Genomic DNA, 12371 nt, shown 5'->3' with positions numbered 1-12371 from the left:
TCTACAAGTTACGAATATTGGACAGATAAACTCTGTAATTGATTGGTATCGTGCTCGACTGAGTGTGCAGCGTGTATTCTACGACTACAGTGCTTCTGACTGCGTTTTGTAATTACCGTCGTCGCCACCGTTAGCAGAGACTCGCTGGAAAATACACCGTTATCACGCAAAGACCCGTTTTCATCTAGTTTGAAGAAACTGTATGTAGGTAGGGCTGTGTCCGATCGCCAGTATATTATTTGCGTCCGTTGTTGGTTATGTATGTTTGTCTCTTAGTTTTATGCATGCATGCAAGATTCTATGTTAGACAATTATTTACATTATCGATTTAGGCATTTCCTCGTAATAGTATAACGTAATCCACTACCCTTTTTCCGTGTGGAAATATTACAATATTATTACTGAATTATATTTCTAGTGTTATATTTTTTGTGTAACAAAACAACGTGTACCCCACTACCCCTTGTAACGGGTCAGGCATTTCCTGCCCATCTTTTAGGTGTGTGGAATAAAGTACGTTGTTTAAACCTTACTCGTGTAGCGTGTACTTGTTGTTTATGTCGCATATAAATTATATAACTGTCCTAAGTTTCGAATTATTAAAGGACCCAGTTCACAGGGGTGTTATGGGTGTCATTTGTTTGGGACAATTTGAAACCTTAGCTCAACCCAACTAGCACCCTGTGACAGTTAGTTTCATGGGTTTTAAGAGAACTGGTACATTCCAATGACTAGAAATGTAGTTTTATATATAAACATACTTAAAATAAGATTCTAAGATATAGAGAGACAACAACATACAGTTAATTTGTTTGAACAAAAGCCATAATGCTAGACAAGATACTGCAAGGACGATATGAGGGTAGTGTATAGGCGAGCGTAGGATAGTGTAAGCGCGACAAGATACTGCAAGAACGATATGAGGGTAGTGTATGGGCGAGCGTAGGATAGTGTAAGCGCGCCAAGATACTGCAAGGACGATATGCGGGTAGTGTATGGGCGAACGTAGGATAGTGTGAGCGCGACAAGATACTGCAAGGACGATATGCGGGTAGTGTATGGGCGAACGTAGGATAGTGTAAGCGCGACAAGATACTGCAAGGACGATATGAGGGTAGTGTATGGGCGAACGTAGGATAGTGTAAGCGCGACAAGATACTGCAAGGACGATATGCGGGTAGTGTATGGGCGAACGTAGGATAGTGTGAGCGCGACAAGATACTGCAAGGACGATATGCGGGTAGTGTATGGGCGAACGTAGGATAGTGTAAGCGCGACAAGATACTGCAAGGACGATATGAGGGTAGTGTATATGCGAGTGTAGGATAGTGTGAGCGCGACAAGATACTGCAAGGACGATATGCGGGTAGTGTATGGGCGAACGTAGGATAGTGTAAGCGCGACAAGATACTGCAAGGACGATATGAGGGTAGTGTATGGGCGAACGTAGGATAGTGTAAGCACGGCAAGATACTGCAAGGACGATATGTGGGTAGTGTATAGGCGAACGTAGGATAGTGTAAGCGCGACAAGACACTGCAAGGACGATATGAGGGTAGTGTATGGGCGAACGTAGGATAGTGTAAGCGCGACAAGACACTGCAAGGACGATATGAGGGTAGTGTATGGGCGAACGTAGGATAGTATGAGCGCGACAAGATACTGCAAGGACGATATGTGGGTAGTGTATAGGCGAGCGTAGGATAGTGTAAGCGCGACAAGATACTGCAAGGATGATATAAGGTAGTGTATGGGCGAACGTAGGATAGTGTAAGCGCGACAAGACGCTGCAAGGACGATATGAGGGTAGTGTATGGGCGAACGTAGGATAGTGTAAGCGCGACAAGATACTGCAAGGACGATATGTGGGTAGTGTATAGGCGAGCGTAGGATAGTGTAAGCGCGACAAGATACTGCAAGAACGATATGAGGGTAGTGTATAGGCGAGCGTAGGATAGTGTAAGCGCGACAAGACACTGCAAGGACGATATGCGGGTAGTGTATAGGCGAACGTAGGATAGTGTAAGCGCGACAAGATACTGCAAGGACGATATGTGGGTCGTGTATAGGCGAGCGTAGGATAGTGTAAGCGCGACAAGATACTGCAAGGACGATATGTGGGTAGTGTATAGGCGAGCGTAAGATAGTGTAAGCACGGCAAGATACTGCAAGAACGATATGAGGGTAGTGTATGGGCGAACGTAGGATAATGTAAGCGCGACAAAATACTGCAAGAACGATATGAGGGTAGTGTATATGCGAGTGTAGGATAGTGTGAGCGCGACAAGATACTGCAAGGACGATATGTGGGTAGTGTATAGGCGAGCGTAGGATAGTGTGAGCGCGACAAAATACTGCAAGAACGATATGAGGGTAGTGTATAGGCGAACGTAGGATAGTGTAAGCACGACAAGATACTGCAAGGACGATATGAGGGTAGTGTATGGGCGAACGTAGGATAGACCCATAGCGACGTACACAACACGTGTAAAATACATTGTTTGTTAACATGAAATTAGAATACGCGCTGTGCGTCGATCACCGACTTTTAAACATAATTTGATAATCACCAGTTCATTGATCGTTGACGTTAAATTATAATACACATATAATTGATTATCAAAGTGTAGTACTATGTCATACCATTACTAATCTGTTCTCAACTTATATTCGTAATAAATGACACAAGAAAAAAAATTGCTATATGCTTGGTTGCTATACGTCATGATCGTCCAATTCCCAAAAACGTGTATTACACAATTGTCCCTTACAAATAAAACAAACAGACAAATAAAAGTTATACAAAATTCTATAAGTAAAATAGGCTGATGTACACATGGTTAATGTTACAATCGAGGCTGAATAATTTCATGCAACAAATTATACACGCCACATGGTCGTCAAGTCTATACATCAAAATGCCCATTTTGTATTTGAGTGTTCAAAACTTGCTTGGCACTGCAAAAATATTTTTCAAACATATTCTAAAAATTAGAGACAACTAGATTTAACAAATAGTAAACAACGTGTACATCTCTTCACTATAGAATAATTTTAATTATTGGTAACATCATAAAGCCACTGTTAACATCTCAATTGTTAAGATAATCTTCGATATCGTAATCAAACATGTTGAAATCCGTTTTATATTTGTTATATAGTCCTTGCAATTGTTGTTGAGTGAGCTCGCTGTAATATCTTCTCAATATGTCTATCGAAGAACTGTTTGTGCTGTGTGGAACGTACGAAGGAAACTGGACTACGCTAAATACGTTGATTTTCTTCAAAATGAAATCTACATCCTCGTTCAAGGTTTCATATTTTCCAATAAAGTCGTAGTGAATGTTACACGGAGAGCAGTAGGAAGTGATTATATTCCAGTGATTGTCAAATCTATGTATATATAATAATAAAAATGTCACGAAATTCTGAAAACTAAATTTTCTATTCAGATTTTCACTTTTGTTTGCTTTGTTCACTAAAGAAGTGTACTTTTCCACGTAATTCCTTTCAGGATCCTCTTCAAATTTATCTTTATATGCCGATAGAATCCTTGTAAAAGGGTGCCTCGAAAACATAAATTTAGTGTACGTTTGAAGACGAATTTGTCTTTCCCTAACTGTGTAATCTTTTAGGGTTTTGTATTTGTATTTATAAACACTCTTCGTTATTTCTGACACGTTATTGAATGAGCCTCTTAAAACCAGAAAAACTCTGCGCCAATTCGAGTTAGCAACCTTAGGTACTGCACAGTATATAATCTTGTAAGTATCGTCTACCAGTAGATTATCATATATACTGTTGTTCCATCTCATTAATTCAGGATATTGTTTGCATATTTGATTCACGTGTAGTTTCCGTTTACGCTGAATGTTTTCCAAATCTTCCATCTGCGAATAAATAGATATACTCTATAGAATTAAACAAATTAAGGGAGTGGATGTTAGTTACGGATAGCGGGGGGTGTAGGCTAGCCACTCTTTCTGGTAGCAGTTTGGGGATGAGCCATACGTAAGGCAGTAACAATGAGAGGATCATGTAGTTGTTTGTACACACACAGTAAGTTTAGACATGAAACATATGATGGTTAACTACAAATATAAATAGCCCCAAACAGACAAAAAGAAACATCTTAGTTCTATTTCGTAGTATTGGTATCAGTAGCATTAATATTATTTATTAAACGTTTTGGTGCAGCTTACAGGCCGAATAGTTAGTCCACACGTGGAAAAGAATGTGCTCACTTATTTTGAAACACACAGTTAATCACTCCATACATTAGTAATGTTAGCAATGTCTTGCCTATGTACAATCCATGAACAATATGTTATTTTTGTTTTTACTATACAATTAGAAGTGAAATTCAATGTATGCAAAATATAATAATTATTTCTCATTCACTTATGTAATGTGCCTCATTGTTAAGGACATCATCTATTTTTTTTAGCAATAGTTTTAATGGAATCTTTCAGTAAAAGAAAAAAGGTAATTTCTATTATATTAAATTGTAACTAGCATTTCCATCATCAGTATATCTTGTTGTATAGTATACACAATAACATATGATAACGTGTATCCAAGATTCAGCAAGTTAACTATGTTATTATTGTCACATTTTGGTGGCAGTAGTTCTTGTGCTAAGTTAAATAGCACCTGGTGGAGCAGTAGTGTAATTTGATTGGCTGAGCAAATGGCCACCTGGGCTCGTACATAGAGGCAGGAAAGACTGACTTTTGGCTAGTCACTTGCCAGGGGACCAGCGACGAGTGAGCACACTAAATATCATGTGCGGAAGGTAGTGGTTTGCCATCATAGCCATGCGTTGCAGGCAGTTATCAAGTTATGAACTGCAGCCTGTGCAAGTCGTGTGAAACGCATTGTGTTGTAACTGACAAGTGAGTAATGTAAATTTGTTGACTTTTAAAGGGTGGTGTTCAACTGTAGGTATTAACCGGTTTGTTGACTGAAGCTTTGCAGTCAGGGAATTTGATTATTGTAGGCAATTTTGTGTACTACGCTTATGCAGGCATTTTTGCTGTGAATGTTATTTTTCATTATCGCCTTTAGACGACCTAGCTGAGGTGTGGTGGTCGGCGCGCTGAGTGGTCGTAACTTCGTAGTGTCAAGTTTCTGCAGGATTTACTTGGGCACGCTGTAGACGCCGGGGTTCAGATTGGAACTTGCTGTCGGGTCTACGTTTCTCTAGGTCAACTACTGTATGGCGAATGTACGCACGTGACGAGCGGATATCTGCAGTTGATATTAGCAAGGTCAATACAGGAAACGTTGGAGAGAGAGAGAGAGAGTCGGCTGTTTACGTCGCACTAGTCGTCGCTAACTGTGTGGGACCACGCACATTGACCGTCCAGTGTTGAGCCGTATGTGGTGGTGTATAGCGTTTCTGTGTAATTTTATTGTAATTTGTATTTATGTATTTATAAAATAATTCATGATTAGTTGTTGGTTACGGTAGCGTGGTCGGCCGGGTATTTATTGAATTAGTACATATTAATTTGGTTTGCAATGTGGGAAGAACTTAGTACTGATAATTAATGTGAAGTTCTTTGGGCAATTATTTCTAAAGCCAGACTGCTGTAGAGTGTGAGAGTACAATTGTATTTAAATGAACAATATGCATATTGAATCCATAATTCAGAAATATAACCATTATGTATGTTAATTTTGTTTTCTTGCTTTATGTATATAAATATGATATAATGTACCATGATGTGCTTATTGTGTGCGAGCGCTCGAACGTGACTTTCGTGTATGAACAATAATAATACCACCCTGAACCTGTGACAATTATAAAAAAACTGTCACCTATATTATAACTTTTAGATTAAATAGAAACGAGATATTTATTCAATGTCATCGTTCGTACAATAATGAACTATATATGGGTGTGGTCTGAGAGCGAAATAAGCCATCATCTTATTTACATTTGTTAGCATCTTAGAACACAGTGCATTATGCTAATATTCAATGCACTTGAAACATTACTTACATTTAATGTATTCAAATAATAAAGTACATTATGCTGTTTTAAAATGTGGAAAGTGGAAATATGGTTGAACGCCATTGTAAATTCACTTAAACGCAACATAGATCTCGTAAGATTTCTAGCTTAAAGCGGGTAGTCGTCACCTGCGCATACGTCAGGTGGCCATAGCGTGTTATTGTTTACAGACAAGCGTTTATCCATGAGCATTTGCGTTTTTAGCATGTGTTGTCATCGTCGCTTGGAAGTCAATTCGTGCTCAGGTGACGACCCTACCGCTTTAATATGCTTTTACATTTTCCCTCTCTGGTCCTTTAATACAATTTTCTCCTCAAATTGGGCAGGTATGTGAATAGAACCTATTCGTTATACATTAGACAATATGTAATTGCTAGGTAATTGCTTTGTTCGAATAATTAATTTGCCTGCCTTGAATTAAAAGAATTAATTCTGCCATTATGTGTCTGTCGTCGTCGTTGTTTACATAATTCCATTGTCTGGTAATTCTAACACATTATGCTATGCAGATTCTGTTCCTTGAATTGTGCATATTTGAAAATGCCGTTTATGAACTAGATTCCACTCAAATATTTAAAAGCAAACACGTATAACGTGATTGGTAAATGCATAATGTAGTCGATATAGTGACCAATACATTATTCATACAAGTGGTAAACATTCTGTGACGTCATCATAACATAATGTAAACGCATTAATTATTAACTGGGTTTTAATTTCGCTATTTTCGCAGATGAATAAAATCTGATAAATTAAATCTATGTGAACATGTAAAATAATAATAAATGTCACTGTTTCCTCAACAACAAAATCGTGAAATTTAAACACGGTGAATTTGCGCAACCCAGCAAAATAGTGAAGTTAAATTTCATGGAAAAAATGGCTTTACAGTATACGGGTGTAGGCAATGTGGTTCGAATCGAGTACTGTTTTTTCTTGTATAGTTGTTCGCCATCAAGAATATAGAAAAACGCTCAAAAACGTAATTCTCATCAGTCTCTGATAGAGGGACTGTGCTCTCATTAATGAACGACCCCAGATCAAAACGATATCGACACTTTTAAAGCGGGGGGCGTCACATGCGCACGCGCGGGAATTGAGTCTTGAGCAACGAGAACACTCGCTAAAACGCAATGGGCTCATGGGTAGACACTTGTTTGTAAACTACTAGTATGACACGACCATCTGACGCATGCGCAGGTGACGACTCCCCCGCTTTAAAGGTCTTCGTGTAACCTATTTACGTCATAAAAATTCTTCGCCACTAGAGGGGGCGAAATCGGTCTTAGCGCGATTGTAATTTAAAGTTAAACTCACAGTATTGAGTGCAACGTGTTCTGGTGAAACAGTTTCTTCTATTTTCTCTTCTCTCTGTCTTATTAAATCAACATCCCTGGGATTAGGCTGCGATTTGTCAACTGCCACTTTATTATCAGACCTATCCCGTGTTAATATCAAATCTAAAAAAACAAATGCAGAAAACAACAAATATGCATTAAACTTGGTATTACTACAGTATAGCGCCACCACCATTCAGAATTCATATTTTAGCACGGATAACGTCAGCATTGTTGTACTTGCATATAAATAATACAGATGTAAAGGTTTTACACTACGAATAATGCGCGAGACCATAATACGTACAGGTAATTTATGCCATATGTATTAATAGAGGTAATATAAACGTTTTACATGAATAGGGTAGGTGACGAAAGCGGACACAAACATATAATATACTGAGTGAAAATATATGAAGATTTCGTATATTCGATAAAATCCTGTATCTTGCTAATGCAATATTTGTATAGTGTGTGTCATATTTACGAGGTGTTGCTATAAATATAATTGCCGTAATTGTAAAATGCAGCACAGCGCGTGAAACGGATCAAATAAGACACTGTCAACCACATCTTCATTGCTTTTTTTGTGACTTGTTGTGAATCCAAGAAAGTTCATTGTTTAGCGGTTTTGTGTATTACTAGCCGATTAATAGGCTTTTCTGCACGAGAGCAAGGAGATGATTTGCCCTACATGAGTAGTTCAAATGTTCTCATTGCAAGAGGCACACATGTCCCATATTTCGACCATGATATTTGGATTAAAGGTTTCTCGGATATGAGCATACATAAATTATAACAATTACACATAACACCGGTTATCATAATCCAGCCGAGCACCACCTTTTGTGTTCTGTGTGGCGACTATATTCTTAACTGGACCACCAAATATCCAGGATGTTAATATTCTAAGCCATTAATCGAATTCACCCGGCTTTCATACTTTTTCAAAATTAAGCAAACCACTCGTTTATATTGGCATAACACCATTACCGTTTGGAAGCCATTTTGTCTCTCAGATGCCAGTAAATGCATTGCGTTGATGATTACAATTAATACTATACTATAATACAGTACTATTTGCTAGTTGTACACTTAAACAGAAGCACGTATTGTGAAAAGAACATTTACCTTTGTTGAGCACTCCATACTGTACGAGGAATATAAATATAGATATGGCAATCAATATACACAGACCTGAGATTTTTGTCTTACCCATAATGCATAGCATCTCACAGTTGTTAATAATGCATCTGCAAAAAGAAATGCTTTTATGAGCTAATAATATTTATAGTTAACCGTTGAGCCTGGGAATTAGGCTCGTTCGTGTGCATATGAGTATTGTAGAAACACATTTTGTGTGTGCATATGTGTTGTAATTTCTCGATCAAATAATCAAACTACGATTTGACCTCTAGCTGATATACACACTCGCACACTGAAACGAGAACCTACAAATCAACTCCTACAAATACGACACAGTTACTAACCGCCACCTTACATATACATATACGTAAACATGGTTTCTTCTTAAAGACCGACATGGTATATATAGTATATATATATACCCCGCCCACAATAACAGCGGTGACTTAAAGCTCAACACAAACACGAAAAACAGTGATTCATTGTATTAAATTTTCGAATTTACAGACGTGAATGGTACTATGAACGTTCAGGGAAGGCACAAATAAAAATATTGGGCCAATTCAACAGTACGAGCCGGTGATCGATCTATGCTGCTATTGTGATTAGTGAGGTCAAATCCGTGAACGGATGTGTTTTTCACCTCGACGGTCGGTGACGCTTGTCGACCCGGTTTTCCGAGCGCACTAGATGATCCAATGACAACCAATAGAAATATTACCTGAATATACACGTAATCTCAGACTACCAGATGACCCACGATCCTTCCCCTTAAAAGGACGGGAGTGATATCATTCCAGGTTGTCGTCGGTTGATCGTCTTAGTTAGTCGTCGGTGTCTATTCGCATGTGTCACCGGCCTAAGCTCGAGGTTGTCATGTAGCAACCAACTTATGTCAACATATTTCACTGTATCTACCGATTTAAATCTTTACAGTAAATGATTTATGTTTTAAATACAAATAAAACTTGTGTCAAAGACGAATGACTTGACAAAAAATACTGTACGAGTTTGGTTATTACAAATGGCGAATCACTCACTCATTGCAAGTGATATACCGCATATAAAAGCAATAGAATATGTGTTTGCATCTCATATGTGAACATAGTAAACAAGAAAACTAATGACCAGCATGTAGCTAGTGTTATGTATTGCGAACATAAATACGGGTCATCGCGTGGTATGAGGTCTGAGCTGAAAACTAATTATCTTGTTTTCACGAGAGTGTGTTTGCTATGCACATACGTCAATTATCCACGGCCTCGCTTTCATATTATATCAAAATATATTCGTATTGGTCCAATTGAAATACATATGCAATGTCGTTGGTTGAAGCTGTATGACCCGTGTCGCCGTACTCGCCGGGTTACTGCATACATTTCTGAGCAACAATTATTGAAGCGTTTTTTTACAACTTAAACGACACTAGTAGAATGACAACGAAGAAAGGAGTACGTGATCTATAAATGATATACACATATTCAATCACATCGTGATACAATATTTTCAATGTGTTCTTATCTCGATTTGAAGTCTTAACATGTACTGTATTTTATACATTTAGTGTTTGTGGTATGAATCAGTTGCACGCCATCTAGTTGCTAGTCATGATTTATACATGTATGCATACAAGTGTCCACGACGTGAATAAAGATGAATAAATAAACTAGGGACTAAATCACTAAGGTTTTAGTTTGGTGCACTTCTCAGTGGCGGATTAACGTGAATGTTACGCAAAATAATCTTATGCAAATATGTCAGTATGACGTCATTACAATAATTATATTGCGTACCCGTACAACTATATTTGTTGTTGGGTTTTGTGTGTACGTTTTCAACCCGGAAATTACCACGTAGCTGTGAATACACTGTTACATGTATAGGCCCCATATTGTAATGGGACAATAATAACTTACACCAAATTCGCATTTTTACTGGTCCGACCAAATATATGCTTTGTATTCAATGTAATCGCCATTTTGCTTTCTGAATCTCTAAGTAATAAACCTGTTTTGACCTTAACACTATACTCGTATTCGTCTCCGAGCATGTCACACTTGACCTTCAATCACGTGATAAAACCAAGTACATATTCCATCATAATAAGGTACCGGGTGGAGATATATTTTAAATATATTATATATATATAACAATACTACCTTCTCGCTTAAGACGATAGTGTATATGACAGTCGTATATGAACAATATTGACGAGGATTGGGCGTTCTTTCCGTAATGACTATGAGAATGAGGCTGATTTTTACTAGAAGATAGGCGACGGGAATAGAAGTACTGGTTGTAAACGATATACACATTTTCAGTTACGTCGTATTAATGGAAACTGGTGTGACGCCACGTACCTTAAAATGTTCTTGACTCGATTAGATATCACGTCTTACCCTGTACAGTATCTATTCAGGTCTTCGTCACATATGCATTGATAATGAGTACAACATGATAATCCTGTCGTGTCAGTAACGCATGCCGGTGATCTACTGTGCATATGGCCCGGTGCGATCATAACTCTTTGTCGTCAATGATGACAACTCATTTAAATAACATGCGGGTACCCTTCGTATTTTTAGTGATCTATTAAGGAACTTTCCTTTTTTGGATTCGAATGAAATCACCAACAGCTTCTTGAGATCTTAACAGAACTTGAAACCGTTTACGCCTTACTGAAAAAGACGATAATGATTAATTATTTAACAAACATAATAAAATAATAATCTAGGTATTTACATCTATGCAAATAACGCACAGGAACCACTTAAACAAATGTAAGCTCAGTCGATCATTTTAGGTCGTGTGTTTTTAGCGTATAATTTTTATACCGGCAAATATATATTATGCTTTCCCTGCACGTGGATGACTATATTTATGTAATTTGCTATAGTGTTGTCGATAATTCCATCTAAAAGACTGGTTGGTATTTGAAAATGTCATTGTTCTCCGTGAAATAAACCACGGAGTGAATGCATTGTTCGAGCGACATGGCTGAAAATGGCGTAAAGGAATAACGAGAACGACAAGGAATGTAAAAAACGAATACCACTTAAAATAATGAATATGAAAAGAAAATTTGGATTTGAAGAAAAACGTTTAAAGGGAGGTAGTCGTCGCGCAGCGCGTGATCGAATTTCATGTAAACAAACAATGTATTTTACACGCGTTGTATACGTCGCTATGAGTCCCTTGTCGAACAGGACGCGGCGTGCCGACCACCGAATCAACTCTAGGGGGCGTCCATTTACACAACACAACATTTTTGGGTAAAATATTAAGTAAAATCTTAAATTGAAATTCTCCTAGTTTGATGTCAATTGTAAGACAAAATGGCATTGAATAGATTGGCTCCAAACAATCTATGTCTACATTCAGCGAGTTAACAAAAACAATTTCTGATCTGGCAGTAATAAAATTATAATCCACAATAGATTTGGATATATTCCTCTTATTACAATCGTTAATATTAATGCTAGTAGTACAAATGTTGTTTTTTTGGACCAAATAATAATAATAATAATAATAAATGAAGACAGAAAAACCTTATATATTTATCATACATATCATTGTTTTGTGTAACAATGTCGTTATCTTCATACTGTATGACACAAGTCTCACAAATGGTAAGTAATGGTTCATATACTAACTAAACATATTTGACCTTTTGACCTTTGACATCGTAAGTCACAATATCAAATAAAACAATATCTCAGATGATGGAGGTTTACATCGTTAGAATAGAATTTGGATATTTTCAGGTGTCAGTGTTATAAAACCACACATACGACAGACTTGATTTCTAAATTTCTGTGAATGCCACGCGACGAATTGAATTGATTTTAAAATTAGTTTCATGTGACTAC

General features: G+C 37.6%; 1 protein-coding gene across 1 annotated transcript; it reads right to left on the bottom strand.

Moving 5' to 3' along the window:
- Window positions 1-2647: 2647 nt before the first annotated feature.
- LOC102809805 (carbohydrate sulfotransferase 11-like) lies at window positions 2648-11014 on the bottom strand. The gene is made up of 4 exons (XM_078008949.2): window positions 10863-11014; window positions 8488-8609; window positions 7337-7479; window positions 2648-3890 (listed from the first exon to the last, which is right to left on the bottom strand). Exons 2-4 carry the CDS (start codon window positions 8585-8587, stop codon window positions 3093-3095), a joined length of 1041 nt encoding a protein of 346 aa, XP_077865075.1. The 5' UTR covers window positions 8588-8609; window positions 10863-11014; the 3' UTR covers window positions 2648-3092.
- Window positions 11015-12371: the final 1357 nt, after the last annotated feature.

The sequence above is a fragment of the Saccoglossus kowalevskii genome, chromosome 9, assembly GCF_978046115.1.
Source record: "Saccoglossus kowalevskii chromosome 9, keSacKowa6.1, whole genome shotgun sequence".
In the NCBI taxonomy this organism is placed as follows: domain Eukaryota; kingdom Metazoa; phylum Hemichordata; class Enteropneusta; family Harrimaniidae; genus Saccoglossus; species Saccoglossus kowalevskii.
Note: the sequence above shows the minus strand (reverse complement) of the source record. Positions and strands in the feature narration are given on the sequence as shown.